Below are 18,445 nucleotides of genomic sequence, written 5' to 3' on the forward strand. Positions count from 1 at the left end.
TGAGGAATACCTTTCTGTTCTTAATTCCTCTCCCTCCTTAATACCTGAGAGTATAGAGATATATAAATATATAAGCACCCTTGTGTAAATGTATTCCTCTCCTGTAGTAAGACAGAAAAAAAAATCTGTAGCATTATAATTATTTTGAGAAACTTTTTACTTTTTTTTTTCTTTTTCAAGAAAATAAAAAAAAAATGAAAAAAATGCGAGCTTGAGTTGATTTAAGTGAAGATGCTGACTTCTGAGGTTTTGTTGAAAATGTTTACATTTTGTTCTTAGTTAATAAATATAAAAAAAATATTGTTATTGGTTTCTAGTTGACTTAAAATACTGGATATATGTTAGTTTTTGCAATGGCTATTAAGACCTAGCTGCCCTGTGTTAGCATGGTGTGTTGCAACTCTGATTCATTTGATCCTGGGAATCTCAGACTTTATAAGTTTAGCTCACCCCAGTCTCATGCTGATAGGTTAAAGGTTTAGTACAAATATCTTATTATTATTTAAAAAAATTGTCACGATAGCGTCTGATCTCAGATGTATAAATTCAGCACATGCTTGACTGATGTTATTTGATCATGTTTCTGATGCTGTCTGATCTCAGATGAGTTTATAAATTCAGATCAAGGTGCTGTCTAACTTTAAATGAGTGTAAATTCAGTTTAAGGTGCTGTCTGATGAATTTGCCAAATCCATCTGATGTTATTTGCTTTCAAAGAAATTAATCTTTGAGATCAGCCAACACCTCGAGCTGAATTTGTGGTCTGGTTAAAAAAAGTGTGTACATGATCCCCCTGGCTCATCTCAAATGAGTTTATAGATTGTGGTCATGATGCAGTCTGATTTCAGATAAGTTTAATATTCATCACGTGATGTCATCTGATCTCAGGTGAGTTTATATATTCTGCACATGCTGCTGTCTGATCTCAGATGAGTCTCCATGCTGAAGCAAGGCGCATGAGGAGGGTCTCAGCACAGCCAAGCCTGCATCCGATGCATTTTTCACATGGACATGGGTGGAAATTAGGCCTCCGCTTGCTGTCTGCGCTGGTTTATCTGCATTTCCCCACCAGGTCATTACAGCCCGACGGGAATATAATGGAAACAAGTCATTTTCTCTATCGGTGGACAGTGAGAACATCATGTGTCAGCGAGCTCTGCCAGCACTAGCCTGATGATGATGAGGAGGATGATGGGAAGCTATCTGCTAACTCAAGGATGCTTTACTCCAAATAAACCCACAACTCATCCATGCTCTCGATTTTACCTCATTTAACGGAACGCCGCTTATTTTTACCGTTCGATTTTTAATCATTTTAGCCTTGAAGGGCATATTTTATAAAGACTCGCAGGTATTTTGACTTAGCTTCGCTAGCTAAGCAGCTGTTTGCTTAACTGTCAGAGGATATTTCCAGCAAACGGAGGGATTTACAGCAAAATAACACACGAATCAGTCCGGTAAAGAGTGTAAATGAGACATCTGGAGGACTGAGGGAATTAATTCACAGAGCAGATTAAACGACACATCTCATTAAATGAAATAAACGGTCCGTAAATAAACGCTTGTGTTGTTTAACTGTTAACGTTAGATCATATGCAAAGGTGGCCGCTGACCAACAAACATTTTCTAAAAGCCTATTCGGCGACCAAACAAATAAATACAATTTGACAACGTAAAATAAAATATAGAAACTTAAGTCCAACATCACTGAAATGGCTGAAGAGGCGTTTCCTTTACATTATCTGGTGTGGAACAATCAATACCAAGAACTGGACCGAGAGCTTCAGGAAAAGCAGGTGCATGGAGTAGTTTAAACTATTTATTATTTAAAATCATGGGCTTTCCGCTCTGTTAATATGTTTGTATTATTCTTTAATGTGTGTGTGTGTTGCAGCATGAGATGCAGCGGCTGGATGCGCGCGGGCGCACGCCGCTCGAGCTGTCAGTGTGTCTCGGGCACCTGGAGTCCACGCGGGTCCTGCTGAGACACAACGCTGATCCCACACACAGCAGCACACAGGGCTGGACAGGTACAGCAACCCTTTCATCAACTACTTTAACCACTAACAGGGGCCATTGTAGGATTTCCATATCAGTTTAAAAAAATGTTTTTTACATTTTGTTTGTATACCAGGGTAGGCATGAATAGGCCTACAGTAGGTTCTACACCACCTATCAAGTTAATCCCTGCATATTTAATTAATTTCTAACTAAACTAATATTCATTAATATTGATTAACAATATAGACTAGCTTTACTTTATATTACTGCAATTGTCTAGATTGGCTATATTTTTTTCAACATATGTAATGTTTTAAGTGGTTTTCTTTTTAACTACATTTTTGCAGTAAAATTAACTTTAAAGAAGATCTACATTTATCATTTTCATTCATGGAGACGTGGAAACTGTGCCATGGTTTAGTGGAGGATTCCTGTCACCTGGTGGAAAACAATAGCCGAGAAATCTAGACGCATCCTAGCGGCAGCAAATTTTATTTTGCAGCCAGTGTCATCTAGCAACTCTCCAATGGCTTGCCAGCTGGAAAAACCAAAGTCTAGTCAGGCCAATCCCATCATGTATAGAGTCGGTGGGCGGGCTTAAAGGGATACTCCACTTTTTTTGGAAATAGGCTAATTTTACAACTCCCCCAGAGTTAAACAGTTGAGTTTTACCGTTTTCGAATCCATTCAGCCGATCTCCGGGTCTGGCGGTACCACTTTTAGCATAGCTTAGCATAGATCATTGAATCGGACAGGACCATTAGCATCTCTCTCAAAAAAAATGACCAAAGAGTTTAGATATTTTTCCTATTTAAAACTTGACTCTTCTGTAGTTACATCGTGTACTAAGACCGACGGAAAATGAAAAGTTGAGATTTTCTAGGCTGATATGGCTAGGAACTATACTCTCATTCCTGCGTAATAATCAAGAAACTTTGCTGCCGTACCATGAGTGCAGCAGGCGTAATGATATTACGCAGCGCCTGAAAATAGGTCTAATAGGTTAGACAAACTTAGTCCCGGTCACGTTGGAAGTTACCGAGCTGGGGACTATTTTCAGGCGCTGCGTCATATCATTACGCCTGCTGGACTCATGGTACGGCAGCAAAGTTTCTTGATTATTACGCAGGAATGAGAGTTTCTTGATTATTACGCAGGAATGAGAAACTCTGGAAGACTTGGAGTTAAACTTTTCTTTGAGAAAAGAACAAAGAACGGCACTGAAGTCATTCTTAAAAAAGGAAGATGTGTTCGGAGTTTTGCCGACCGGATACGGCAAAAGTTCAATCTATCAACTAGCTCCGCTGGTGGGAAAACGCTCTGGTTGGTTGTAGCGCTATCCTATTGCGTCCAGAGGGAATTTGAAAGACAACCGTTTATCCCGCCCCTCGGATTGACCCCTGCCAATGGTGTGTTCCCAGACCCAACATCTTGATGTGGGTCTGGCTTGTCAGGCCAGGAAAACAAACACTTAAAGGAACACTTCGACTTTTTGGGACTTTAGCTTTTTCACTATATCCCTCAGAGTTAGATTAGTCCATACATACCTTTTTCATCTCCGTGCGTGCTTTAAGTCTGTTTGACTCACCCACCACTAGCCTAGCTTAGCACAAAGACTGGATGTAAATGGCTACAGCTAGCATACTAATCCCAATAAGTGACAAAATAACGCCAACATTTTCCTATTTACATGTTGTGATTTTGTATAGTCACAGTGTGTACAAATAACAAGGTCATATGAGACACAGACATTTTTTAAACGTTTAAATACTGGGAACTATTTTCTCAGAAGGCGAAGCACTGCTACTTGGGCGGAGTGAAGAGCGCAGCACCCGAGAAGTGGTTATGGAGCAGAGAGTTCGCTCAGAGTTGGAGTAATAGAGTCAGCAATTACTAGATAGTAAATGCAAAGTTTACAATCATGGGTGTTCGCTGTATTGTAAAGAGCTGCGACAATAAACAGGGGAATTCCAAACAAAAACGCTGACCTGATGAATCAATGGCTATTGCTCTGGATATAGATCCAAACACACCTGTAGACATCATCAAGGACTATCGCGTTTGCTCAGAACATTTCACTAGGACGACTATTTTGAAAAAAAAATGGAATTTGCCACACGGACCATGAAACGTGTGCTGAAGGATAACGTTACGGCCATCCCATCGATAGTAAAGACAGGACAAAGTGGATCACCTGCGGCTGCGGTAAGTGTCCCGTTGTGTTTTTAGATGACTAGCCTACTGTTACAGTACCATTAGCTAACGTTAACGTTAGATGTAATGTAACCTTCGTGACACTATTACATGAATAGGGTGCTCACTACTATTACAGTTGTTCCCGGGCTCCATGTATCCCCTGTAATGTTAGTATTGTGTTGTCACAAACGCGCTCTATCGCCCCAGTAACAAATAAGCGGCGCTAAAGGTAACTTTCAGGACTGAAGCGTTCAACTTGCTAATGAATTGGAGGGGGTATGGGCAGTTTTCATTTTTGAGAAACAGTGACCTTGTTTGTGAAATAGTAGGCTATTCCCGTTCTGATTCTCCCCTCGACCTCAGTCTGTTCGGCATTTGACTATCAGCTTCCAAAGTTTGTAACTCCGCGTCTGTGTATTCTGTCTCAAAACGATATGGTTCTGGATCTTGGTTTGATACCAAATAAAAATCCTCTGACAATTCCTCAAAGTCAGCCATGATCACGAATCACGTTCGCTACTAGCTAGTTAGTCACGTTGGTTTTGTTGACGGAACGGCGCTTCTCGGGTGCTGCGCTCTTCACTCCGCCCAAGTAGCAGTGCTTCGCCTTCTGAGAAAATAGTTCCCAGTATTTAAACGTTTAAAAAAATGTCTGTGTCTCATATGACCTTGTTATTTGTACACACTGTGACTATACAAATCACAACATGTAAATAGGAAAATGTTGGCGTTATTTTGTCACTTATTGGGATTAGTATGCTAGCTGTAGCCATTTACATCCAGTCTTTGTGCTAAGCTAGGCTAGCGGTGGGTGCGTCAAACAGACTTAAAGCACGCACGGAGATGAGAAGGGTATGTATGGACTTATCTAACTCTGTGGGATACGGTGAATAAGCTAAAGTCCCAAAAAGTCGAAGTGTTCCTTTAACATGAAAATTACATGAAATTACCATTATAACCAGTAGATGGCAGCAGAGGAGCACTCATTAGCTAATTTGCCATTTCCACTCCCTTTTATAGTTCTTTTTTACCATACTGTCTATGTTTTTTACATATTTAGCTTTTTTTTTAATAAAATGAATATTATATCAAACCAATAACTGGTTGTTGTTGTCAAACACATCATTGTTTGTTATGCCAAGGCTGAGTTACCTACTCTGGTTATGCAGAGAAGTTAAAATTTTGGTAATGTTTAATTCAAATCCAGCAGTGGTTTTATATAATAACTCCTTATTTGTCTCTGAGTTTATCCACTTCAAATGTACACTCTTAATGTAAATGTAATCTTTGCTCAAATAACCTGTTAAATCTCAATGTTCCTTGGGTGTGAACAGAGCTTGGAAAAAAAGATTTTAAGTATAATCCTTCTGTTCCTTGAAATAATCTACAAAATATTTTTAAGTTGTCCATGCTTCAATCATATATTCATTTAAGGTTGTAGGTAAAAAAAGACAAAAAAAATACAGTTTTTTTTCTCTTGCTAAATTGTTGCTGTGATTTCAGATTGTATTGTATTGTGGTTGGTATTGTAATATCTCAATCAGTTTTTAACGTGCCTAAATAAAGGAAAATGAAATGAAATAATAATATTAAAATAAACAAAAACAAACATGACATTTTTTTTAAACTGTATTTAACAGCTTTTAAGCATCTTTATGAACCATAAATATTAGAAATAGAATTATATTATTATTATTTAAAAATGAAATGGAGCATTGTGGAAAAGCACTTCTTCTGTGTGCTTACCTGAAGCTCAAACAGTAAAGCATGGCGCTAGCAACCGCAAGATCATGGGTTCAATTTCTTAAAATAGTTTTTATTTCGGGTCTGTGCAGCTGCCTATAATGATAAATAATGCGGGTCAAACTGACCCACAAACATCAATCGTAATTCCCTATTCACTTCCATTATATGGAAAAGAGCTGCCGTCTCATTCTGGAGAATATCTTTTTTTATTCCTCAGAAAAGACAAAAACAAAATAATACAGGTCAATATTAGTAATTAAGTGTATAATTTAAATTTACCCCAACATGTGCATCTTTAGTATATCTCACGGGTGTGTTGAATTGTGTGTGCAGTTTTGCAGGAAGCAGTGAGCACTGGAGACCCTGAGCTGGTGCAGCTGGTCCTTCAGTACAGAGACTTCAGAAGAGCCACAGAGAGACTGGCTGGTATTCCTGAGCTTCTGAGCAAACTCAGACAGGTGATGCACATGCACACACACAGACTGGTTGAACAAATAACAAAGTAATAACTCAACTACTATAAGTAAATCCAACCTTTATTGCAAATTGCGGCTGCAGGATTGTTTATATTGTTGCAAAATGTAACTGTATTATCACCCAGTTCTAATCTGCTAAATGCGATAAGGCATTAAAATAATATAATCATTAACATGATTTTCTGTAAAGCTGCTTTGAAACAGTGTGTATTGTGAAATGTGCTATATGAAATTGACTGATCAGGTACAATGTTGTTTTGAATCAACATCCTCTCTCAGAAAGCATTCCAGCTTGTTGTCTTTTCCTGCAGGCACGGGATTTCTATGTGGAGATGAAATGGGAATTTACTAGCTGGGGTAAGTTGAAGAGCTAAAATGTTGGGAAAGACCCACAAACTCGTTCGCTTTCCCTGTAGATCACCACTGTCCTAGATAGCAACTTTAACCGTTTCAGCACCACATATGTGGACAGCTCCTGTGATCAATTGCTCCTGACAGTCAGTTGTCATTCTCTTTCAATTGCTCAGTTCCTCTAGTGTCGAAAGTTTGTCCAAGCGATGTGTATCGTGTATGGAAAAGCGGTTCATGTTTGCGGGTCGACACCACTTTGTTGGGCTTTGAGCACATGACCTGGCTTAAGGGCCGACGCAGCTACATCTTTAAAGGTGGAGGTGAGTCTTTAAAGAGGCCATATTATCATATGTAAGTTTTGATTTTGTTTTTTGGGGTTTACTAGAATAGGTTGAATGTTTAAAAAAACACATTATTTTCACATATTTTACGTTGTTGCAGCACCTCTCTTCCCAGTCTGTCAGTAACACTTTAGTTTCTGTCTCTGTGAAGCCCCTCCTTCTGAAAAGCGCAATGTGCTCTGATTGGTCGGCTGGATCAGTGTGTTGTGATTGGGTGTGTGTTTCAGAAATGTCACACTTCTTACCATAACCACAGGTTTCAACACTAATAACTCAACTCAACCGCCCCTTTATTTTGCATGTGCCTTTGGCTGGAATTATTTAAATGAGGAATATAGTGACATGTTCGTTCCTGGAAGAAAACTCAAGACCAGAATCGAGGCGTTTCAGGGAGTTCAGAAACAGTGCGCACTGATATAGAGAATAACTCCCTTTGGAGTGACTTTGTAACTTTGCTAACCTTTTTCATTCTGAAACAGCAACATTACACACAAAGAAAGTTGAAAATGCAACAAAGCTTAATAGGTCCTATTAAGCGGCTTGTGTATTTTGCAGAGAGTGGGGCAATGGTGATGGAGGTGGACCACGAGAAGCAGGTGGTGTACACAGAACCGCTGTCTCTGTCTCCACGCGACACTCCCTCACTGCTCGCCGCCATGATGCCCTCACAGGAGAACACGGCCCAGAGACTCACCTCTCCTATAGTGTCCACTCATCTCAACACACGCAACGTTGCCTTTGAGAGGTACAGGAAGAGTATTCCCACAGATATGAATTACTGTCTGTGAGGAATTCTTACCTAATTCTCTGTTCTGTGCTGTACTGTAGAAATAAGTCTGGGATTTGGGGATGGCGCTCAGAGAAGACAGAGGTTGTAAGTGGATATGAATCAAAGGTTGGTCTAAATTTTACTTTAAGCACTTTAAGAGGCATTTAAATGTGCAGTAAGCGATTTCTGAGAAACATTTTTGAAATTGACACCCAAACAAACAAATCCCTCCCTTTATTGCTCCGCCCCTGAAATAAGAAACAACACGCTATGCAACATTCAGCTTGAGCAAGTATGGATGAATCAGAGGTGATTCAACAACAACGACAGCATGTCCGAGTTGCTATGAAACAAAGCAAAAACCAATGTTACTCACGTATAAAGCAGAAGCAATGCAACCTCGGCGTCCGTTTTCAAGCCTTCCCGCTTCGGTCTCTCCAGCGCTGGAAATCTTTTCTAATATTAACAGGGTTCCTAAAACTATGGCCTGATCGTAACCCTTCATCTATCAATTATATTCCTCTGACCTTTTTTTGTAATGTCTCTCAGTCACCTCTCTTTCTACAGTGTTTTTTCAAATCTCCCTCTTGCTCAATCTCTCCTCCCCCATCATGAGTGGACACGCCCCCTACTGCTGATTGGCTATAAGTGTGCTGTCGTGCTCTGTGGATTGGTCTGTTTTTTTTTATCCTGTTTATACAGCCAGGACTATGTACAAACACAATATTTTTGTTCAGCACACACACAGAACAGACATCTAGCAAATATACAAAAATCTGGCAACAATTGTTTGTTTAGGTGTTGATTTAAATTTTCAACGGTGTTTCTCAGAAATCGCGGTAACACTTTATTTTACAGTGTCCTTGTTACATATGTTACATGTACTTACCATAGTAATAACAGTAAATTATGCATAATTACATGCAACTAACCTAAATCCTAATCCTACCCTAACCCTATAGTAAGTACATGTAGTTAATTAATATTACTCAGTACTATTATAAAATATATAATTACACTGTAACAATGACACCTTAAAATAAAGTGTAACCGAAATCGCTCACTGCACCTTTAACTCTGAGTCCTGCTGAAAACATCTGTGCACCGGGACTAAATGGACTCCCTTATTGCTTTTTATAATGACATAATTGTAGGTTTACAGTGCCTGTAATGTGGAGTTAGTGACACGTTCTCGGACTGAACACCTTTCTGATCAGGACAAGTGTAGGAGTAAAGGTACATAAACCCATACAGTTAGAAAAATGCTGCTGACAGTCAATTTAACTAATAAATATACAGTCTGAGACTTTTGTACGGTCACCTTCTACACACTCCTGGCCTCCTCTGTGCTTTCAGGATCTAGAACTCCTCTACAGTCGTTCCTCGGCATTGCTGAGCAACACGTCTCTAGTACTGGGGTGAGTGCGATCAGTGGTCACTTGCATATCATTTAATTTTTTATTTACATTTTCAATATATCATTTAATTTTTTTTAACTATTATCAGAATTTTTGTTTTAAAAATATTCTTAAAAATATAAAGTAATAATATATTTAGGAATTAAAATAACTAAATATTACAAATAAAAAATAATTTGTGTTTCGCTTGTATGTTTGACTTGTGATGTTCTTCCTCCCTTTTTTTTCTTTTCTATTTATTTGTTTTGAATTATCCCTGTAATGCCAAAAATGATTAAAAAATAACCTCAAACATAAAAAAAACCTCAATAAACATATAAACTACCATTAAAAATGTTGGGGTTAGTTCGATAAAAAAAAGAAAAAGAAATGAATACTTTTATTCAGCAAGGATGCATAAACTGATCAAACATTTATAATGTTACAAAAGATTTCTATTTTAAACAGATGCTGTTCTTTAAAAACGTCCTATTCATCAAAGAATCTAGAAAAAATTTATCACAAAACTGTGCCGCAACTGTTTTCAGCATTGATAATAATAAGAAATGTTTCTTGATCATCAAATCATCATATTAGAATGATTTCTGAAGGATCATGTGACACTGAAGACTGGAGTAATGATGCTGAAAATTCAGCTTTGATCACAGAAAAAAAAAAAGCATTTTAAAATATATTACAATAGAAAACAATTGATATAAATTGTAATAATATTTCATACTATTACTGTTTTTACTGTATTTTTCTTCAAATAAATGCAGGTGAGCATAAGAGACTTTAAATGAGAAAAAAACATACAAAAAATGTGTACCAGCCCCAAACTTGTGAACACTGATTCATTTGTGTATTGTGTTTGTAGAGTCAGGTTTCTCAGTGCGCCAGTCCCCATAACCCAACAGCCATCACAGCAGAGGAGTACTTCGATGCAGAGTTTAATCTGAACGGCAGAGATATTGGGCGGCCCATTGAGCTTACCAGCAAAGTGCAGAGGTAACTCCAAAGTGCCATGAGTGAACAGTGTTTGTACATGAATTATGAATATGTGGTTTGTCTCTATACCTCTGTCTTTCTCTCTCAGGTTTAAAGCCACTCTGTGGTTGAGTGAAGCTCATCCTCTCTCGCTGGCTGAGCAGGTGACACCCATCATTGACCTCATGGCCATATCTAACGCCCACTTTGCCAAGCTGCGTGATTTCATCACCCTACGCCTACCACCTGGCTTTCCTGTAAAGATAGGTGAGAAGAAGAGACACATCCAGTTGATTTACCATTTACATTAATTCAACATTATTTCTTAATACATGTTTTTTGTCTTATTGTTATTAACTTTATCTGTGCACATTAAATTTGTTTTGGATATCTTATTTAAATAGTTTTACTCAGAAATACACCAAAGATTGTTGCTAATGCAAATTTAAAGTGCCCCTATTATGCTTTTTCAGATAATCCCTTTCATGTAGTGTGTAATATGGCTGTTTGTGAATGTAAAAGGTCTGAAAGTTTAAAAGATCAAAGTGCAGATAAATTAAGTTATTGTCTCTTAAAGGAACACGCCGACTTTTTGGGACTTTAGCTTATTCACCGTATCGCCCAGAGTTAGATAAGTCCATACATACCCTTCTCATCTCCGTGCGTGCCGTAACTCTGTCTGACGCACCCACCGCTAGCCTAGCTTAGCACAAAGACTGGAGGTAAACGGCTCCATCTAGCATACTGCTCCCAATAAGTGACAAATTAACGCCAACATTTCTTGTTGGTAATACAAGAAATAACGCACTGCTACTTCAGCGGAGTGATTTACTCCAACTCTGAGCGAACTCTCTGCTCCTCACCACGGGGCTTCTCAGGTGCTGCGAGCAAATCACTCCGCCCAAGTAGCAGTGCTTCGCCTTCTGAGAATATAGTTCCCAGTATGTATACGGTTAGAAGATGGCTGTTTTAAGTGACCTCTTTATTTGTACACGCTGTGACTATACAAATCACAACATGTAAATAGGAAAATAGCAGTATGCTAGCTGGAGCCGTTTACCTCCAGTCTTTGTGCTAAGCTAGGCTAGCAGTGGGTGCGTCAGACAGAGTTACGGTATGACAAGAGCGTGTATGGAGTTATCTAACTCTGGGGGATACGGTGAATAAGCTAAAGTCCCAAAAGGTCGGCGTGTTCCTTTAAAAGAAAGAAGCAAATTTTGAACTGCCTGAAACAAGGTTTCAGTAATTTCAGTCTTACCTACTTTTCTAATTGTTTATTTGTATAATACCAGCCAACGGTCTTCATTGGCTACCTGCAAACAACGTTTGCTTTGACCCTCAAACACTGTAGTTGTGTAGACCAATCATAGCAGACTTGGCCATCTGACCAATCAGAGCAGAGTGAAAAAAGGGGGTTAGAGAGACTAAAGAGACTGCTTTATCGAACCGTTTCAGAAACTGTGAGAAAAGAGGTGATGCTACACTGTATATCATGAGAAAATGAAAGTGTTTTTTGACCTTGGATGCATGTAAACCTATTGTAGGAGACCTCCCAAACAAAATTAGGAACCTGTAAAATAGCATAAATTGACTTTAATCATGTCCTTACTCTTAGAAATTCCTCTCTTCCACGTGTTGAATGCTCGAGTGACATTCAGCAATCTTTGTGGCTGTGATGAGCCGGTCAGTTCTGTGACTGTACAATCTCCACAAGGAGCCACAGAGGCTGGTACGCATCTCTTCTGTTCAGGTCACAAGTTCCTCTGGCTGTAACTGTGCTGGTTGTTCACCCTCGCATTCACTGCTTTCAGGTCAGGCTCCTCCTCCTCTGCAGTGTGAAGTAGACCCATCAGTGTTTGAGCCTCCCCCAGAATACACCACACTTGGACCAGGCCGCAGTGAACCGATGAGAGATGAGGATGATAATTTACTCCAGTTCGCCATACAGCAGAGCCTACTGGATGCGGGAACAGAGAGTGACCAGGTATTGGCATCTATCAGATGGTATGTCCAAGGACCAGCATTCAGACTGTCTGATGTATATTGCACTTTCTTGATCTGGCAAGCTCTATTCTGATTGGCTGGCTACACTCAACTTCTCAGAGTCGGTGCACTTTTTTATCACTCTGCCTGGAAACAAGATAGTTGATTTCTGATTTTGAGAGAGAACAAATCTCTGGATTAGATTAAAAAAATGTCTTGCATCAAATCTTTCAATTACTGTAGATATCCAAAATACCTACAAATAGAACTGTATTTTCCACTTTATGTCTGTGAAATAATCAATACATGTTATTTTTAGGGCGAAAATAAAGTTGGATTTAGGTTAATTACTGTAAAGCTGCTCATAAACCTATACTGCTCTGCAAATGTAATATATACAGCAAATTACAGAATCCAGACATAAGCTCTGTTCCCAAACCTTGTGATCTTCTAGGCTCCTGAAACAAAGCCTTTGCCAAACAGCTATCTGCAATTTTATGCAGAAAATTTATGCTAATATATTTTATATTTACCCAAATATAATACTTTTTTTTTTTTGCTTTGTTTTTTTGTTGCACTATACAGTATAAATCCATGGGAAGTTAATTTAACATCCAAGTGAAAATGTAGTACTTTATTTCATTCTATTTTCACAGGTGTGAGATACATGATTTTTTTATTTTTTACGTGTCCCTGTAACCTTGGAATTATCTAGCTATTTTTTCTGTTACTTTCATGCAAAAAACAAAACATTCCATGATTAGTAACTATAGATATTAGGACAGTAACCTTTTTTTTTTTTTTTTTTTTACTAAAATAAGCTGTTACCATAAACCAGCCACCATTACAAATGATATAATTATCTCCAGTTATCTCCTGATTCATTTATTTAACCACCATCTGATTTTTTTGGTGCTGTAACCAAGAATGCATCCACAGATGGAACCTGACTTGTCGTTATTAATTTAATTGAACCATTCACGTGCACAACGAGCATGTTTGCAATGCTCAATGCTGCAAAAATCATGTTAATGCAACATGAACAGATCTAAGTAGATGCTGAAATCAACACTTTTCATGATTAAGTAGTTCTAGAAGCCAGAATATTAATCATGATTAGTCAAAGCTAAACAATTAGCAGACATCAGCTTTTCATTATTCCCTCCACTGCTTTCCACCCACTCCCTCATTTCTCTTTCCTTTCCTGTGTGTTTCTGTAGGTGACCATATGGGAGGCTCTCACTAACACTCGACCATCTTCTCAGCCTCCGCTTTATGAGGAGGACTCTCAGCTTGAGAGGTGTGTGGATCAACAACAGTGTGTAGATTGAGTGTGAGGATGTGCATATCAGTTGTTCATCTGCTTTGAAATGTGACTGTCTCTGATAGGGCGATTCAGGAATCTCTGTCTTTGTCACTGGTTGGAGGGGAGAGTGGAGAGTCAGATCCTGGCCTGCCGTTATCCCCATCTGATCCCTCCCTCAACTCACCCCCGTGTTACAGCTCACTGGCCGAGCCTCGAGCGCCGGGAGCGTTTGCCGTGGCCACCAGTTTTGATGAACAGCTACGCATCGCAATGGAGCTTTCATGCAGAGAACAAGAGGAGTTAGACAGGTACAGTGATGTAGGAGCAGAAATTACAGAATCCATAGACAAGCTCTGTTCCCAAACCTATTGAGGGTTTCAAGTAGAGGTCGATCCTTTTGCAGATTAATCTGCACCGATAACCCATTGGTTCCAGCATTGTTCCATCCATACCGATAGTTTTTTCGTGTTGCATCCGTTACTGGTGCGGCTGAGAAGGGTGCGCTGTCATTACACAGTACGAGAGCGCCATCTAGAGGCGAAATAAAAAACCACCACTGACAACTTGTGGAGTTTGTTTTGACACGTGAGCGGGACACTTCAGATGCGAATTTAAAACAGACAATGAAACTGTATGTTATACAGTACACTACCGTACGTGTTTTCATATCATTATAACATAACACATTTGTTGACTAGATGCTGCATTAGTGGAGAACAGCAGTATGATGCCATTCAGGCTGAGAGGACTAATATAAGTACCTCAAACGGTTAAGTCAAGTCACCTTCATTTATATAACACTTTTAACAATATTGATTGTTTCAAAGCAGCTTTACAGTGATAATAGGGAATTACAGTAACAGAGATTGTTAACTTTACAGCAGCTCTAAAATAAAGTTATTGTCCAGCTAAAGTTAGTTTTGATTGATTGATTCACTTCCGTTGCAAAGGTCATTAGTTACTAACACGACACCGTTCTTACAGAAAACACTCAACGCGCTCCGGCCCGCTCATCCGCACAAAACAGTGCCTGGTGGCTTGAGAACGCAAACCCTGCAATAGATTCCAAGGTGCAAGCCTGGTCAAATTTAGTGGGAAAAAAGGTTATCTCTGCGCAAACCGCGAAAACGCTGACGGCGTGCACATGCGCATCACGTGTTTAGTCTATAGGTATGCGCGTTTGAATATATATGTGCGCGGGCGTGTAGTCCTTCTTTACAAACCAACCCTCAACAAACTACTTATCTGGCCTTAAAAATGTGTACGAATTATTTATCGCTTCCGCGGAGCCACGTGAACCGGAATTATTCCGACAACGTTTTATCTGTACAGAGGAACAATGTGACAAAAACACACGCAAGTCCAACCCATATGTTTACTGTCATGATTGTTACCATCTATTTGCATTAGTTTATATCCAGCTGGTCACTTTAATGCATTCGTTATGCAGCGAAGTTGCATATTTAAAGCTAGTGACATGAGAAAGCAAACTGATGTTCATGCAGCCGACAAACATATAAAACGCATTCGATTTCAGTTTGGGTTTTTTATCATCACTGTAATACATATTTAGTTATTTTGATTAGATAATCAAGTATTCTAAAATAAAAGCAAATAAAGTGTGAGTATACATGCAGTATAGGCTACATATGTGTATAATTTCAATGGCCTTTGTGTGTAGATATTTAAAGATGGCCGTCTTTAAGCATGACTATTTGGATTTATATGAAATAGTAACACTTTATGAGTCTGTTTGCAACATTAACTAAGGTTAATAAAAGTATTGTTCATTGTTTATTTCAACATTTACTTATACATTTTTATATTTTGAAGTTGTCTCTTAACATTAGTTAATGCACTATGAACTAACATGAATGATCAAGGTATAATTAATATATATATTTTATATTTAAAAAGTACAGTACATTTTCATGGTTCAGTACTGTTGCTACATCTTTGCAATGAAGTTCAGCACAATTTTATGTGTTACGTTTGTTTTCCTTCAGTATCCATTTAAAAAACGTATCGGTTGATTAATTGTTTATCGGCCAGCGTCGGCAAACCTACTTATCGTTATCGGTAAAACACACTACCGGTTGACCTCTAGTTTCAAGGCATCATAGACCCCTGACACAAAGCCTCAATTTTAAATAATGTTTTGTTTTGTTTTGTTGCACTATATTCAACATGACAAGAACATTTACTTCACATTTTTGTCCCTATAACATTTTATGTTTTTTTTTTTAACTTTCTTTCTTTTTTCACTTGTAGCATTATTTATATGCAATATGTCAGTTTCTAAGAATCTATATTAGTCAAAAACACAAACACCTACTGATGTTTTGTTTTTCGTATTTTCATTGTGGCAACAATGATGTTCTAAACACCGTAACGTTTTTCCTTGGCGATTTTGAAAAGTTTCGTGTACAGACGACAACGTTGTCAAAATGATCCCGTTCACATGGATACACGAAAACGATTAAAAAGGCTGTATTATTCATGCCAGGCCAGTAGTTGGCGATGTCTCTTTGCAAAGAAACTACGCGATTATAGACTGAACACATAATACACATACGCATGGCGTCACCTATTTCACAAATTCTAGTTTTTGTAGTTTACACGGAGACGAGAACAGCACGTAGAAACCCGTTTTTTTTTTCTTCAAAAGTTTGCGTTTTCAAGCCTCCAAAACGCTCCTGTAAATGAAAGGCCAAAACACATATAAGGTTTTTAGTTGAAAACAGTGTCGTGTAAACGGCCCCCTTAATGCGAGCGATTTTCCACTTACCACATCATCTCATGAGTTCAATAGAGAATAAACGTAACTATTCAAATTAATATAAAACGTGGAACAGTTTATGTTTCTCCTCATTTGTATCAGCCAATAACATTCCTCCTTTTGTTCCCTAAAGGAAGTGGAGGGAAGAGGAGGATGAGCTGGAGAGGATACTACAGCTGTCTCTCACAGAGAAGTAACTGTAGCAATGCTAGATGTGGGTTTAAAGGAGTAATTTATTGGTTGTGTTTTTTTTCTGCAATGTTAAATTATTATTCTTTTAATAGATTCATCACTCTTTATTTCTTTTCCAAAATAATAAAGATGGGATAGCAAGAGGAATTGGAGAGAGTGTGTGTGTGTGTGTGTGTGTGTGTGTGTGTCAAGACTGAAACAATTCATAAGAGATGATAAAACATGGCATGAAAATGTGATTGATTTCCTCTCAGTTCCACTGTCTTTTGAGTGATACCAGGTCAACTTCATTGTATAATGATACAGATGAAAATGTGAATATAAATTATGAATATTGATGACTATGATAATGCATAAAGGTAAAGTACTGAAAATACTATTGCGTACAATAATGAGTTTACGTATGGTGGATGATAATAACATGAAAGTATAAGTATTAAATGTTGCTCAAACACTTTCACAACAATGACTTCTGTTATGATGTTTTTGTGTGCATGGGGAAGCGACCCTCTAAGTCTAAGATGTATAGATAAGGAACTTACTGAAGCACTTAAAATATATTAGTATCAAGGATGTAAAGGGTGTTGTAGGCTTCAGAAAAGCTGCCGTCCACACAGATCTGCATCTGCACAGCAAGTGTGATTTAGATGCGCCAGAGTTCCAGTGTTTCTATTATTACTCTTAAACTGCTGTCATTTTGTTATGTAAGAAAACTGAATCATCCATTATATCTGCAGGTAGTTCTACTCTTGGACAGTGGTTCTCAATCAGGTTCAGCAAACTTTCAAGGGGGTTATTTTAACTTCATTATAATGCTAAAAAAAAATCAGTTTCTATCAATCTATCTAGCAAAAACAAAATATGGAGACTGTTTGTATTTAAATAGGCAAATGTTTAAGAGTCTGTGATTGGATCATTATTGCAGTGATTATTATGTTTCTAGCATGTTATATGTTTGGCGACAGTTCTTCTAACTCTAACTGATGGAGTGTGTAGCTTTTCATTTCTTAAACAACCATGTAGGAAGACACACCATGGCCATATTCCAGGATGGCAATGTCAAGATTCATCAGGCTCAAATTGTGTAAGAATCCTTAAATTCAGTGAAAGTCTTTGGGATGTGCTGGAGGAGACTTCACAGAGCGCTGGACTCTTAATGGAAATAAATGTTGTGATGTTATTTCCATCAAGAGGTGCATCAATTTTTGGTCCAGATCTTGGCCATGATGTGTCTTCCTACATGGTTGTTTAAGAAATGAAAACCCTATTTATCCATCCAATCTTGAATCCTCTGGAATCAGCGTTGTCAAAATTAAAGCAGAAAATTGGGGCCTTTGAGTCAAAAAGGCAGAGAACCAATCAATGCTCTGGTTAGTCAACTTAGGAGCAGAAATATTCAGGGTTTTAGTGGTATGTTAGTTCATTTACAAGTTAAAATGAATTTGGGCAATTCTGTTCTGTAAAGGTTCAGTTTATTCTAAGATAAAACTAGACATTTACACAGCATCTTACTGCATGGCAAGAGTTCTCTGAGAAATTCCTTCTGTCTGCATGAAGGACATCCCATTCGTACTCAACATAAGCTTCTAGATGTTGTGTTAGAATCAAATCATATAACTCAGCATGGGAAATATCATTGTTGATTGTCCTTATGTAATTTTTCAAAATTTTGTTATAGAATTTCTCTAGCTTAGTCACTGATACATCTTACCTTAAACATCTGATAAAACATTTTACCCCACAGCATTGTGGGGAAATGCTTCGTTTAATAATTAATGTACATGGTTTTACAATTTACAAGCATAAACTGTATATGAACTGCTTAAAATACTATTTTACAGCCAGCTGTATACGAGTGCCCTTTCTATAATAAATGATCATGCGACAAATGATGCAAATTTAGGGGGCGAGACAGCTTACC

At 38.2% G+C, this 18,445-nt stretch overlaps 1 protein-coding gene across 1 annotated transcript; it reads left to right on the forward strand.

Annotated features, from left to right (window-relative positions):
- The first annotated feature begins 543 nt into the window (after window positions 1-543).
- ankrd13d (ankyrin repeat domain 13 family, member D) lies at window positions 544-16,990 on the forward strand. The gene is made up of 16 exons (XM_082177733.1): window positions 544-1,796; window positions 1,895-2,030; window positions 6,277-6,401; window positions 6,731-6,776; window positions 6,947-7,090; window positions 7,667-7,856; window positions 7,940-8,006; window positions 9,035-9,116; window positions 9,237-9,298; window positions 10,155-10,285; window positions 10,374-10,531; window positions 11,880-11,993; window positions 12,076-12,248; window positions 13,468-13,547; window positions 13,637-13,861; window positions 16,466-16,990. Exons 1-16 carry the CDS (start codon window positions 1,713-1,715, stop codon window positions 16,527-16,529), a joined length of 1,881 nt encoding a protein of 626 aa, XP_082033859.1. The 5' UTR covers window positions 544-1,712; the 3' UTR covers window positions 16,530-16,990.
- Window positions 16,991-18,445: the final 1,455 nt, after the last annotated feature.

The sequence above is a fragment of the Leuciscus leuciscus genome (assembly GCF_965113295.1).
Source record: "Leuciscus leuciscus genome assembly, chromosome: 8".
Taxonomy (NCBI): domain Eukaryota; kingdom Metazoa; phylum Chordata; class Actinopteri; order Cypriniformes; family Leuciscidae; genus Leuciscus; species Leuciscus leuciscus.

Bases quoted from the DNA above. Each gene is read 5' to 3' on its own strand.
- ankrd13d (XM_082177733.1), top strand. From the start codon at position 1,713: ATGGCTGAAGAGGCGTTTCCTTTACATTATCTGGTGTGGAACAATCAA. The intron at 1,797-1,894 runs GTGCATGGAGTA...TGTGTGTTGCAG, and splicing joins GAGAGCTTCAGGAAAAGCAG to CATGAGATGCAGCGGCTGGA. The intron at 13,862-16,465 runs GTACAGTGATGT...TGTTCCCTAAAG, and splicing joins GAACAAGAGGAGTTAGACAG to GAAGTGGAGGGAAGAGGAGG.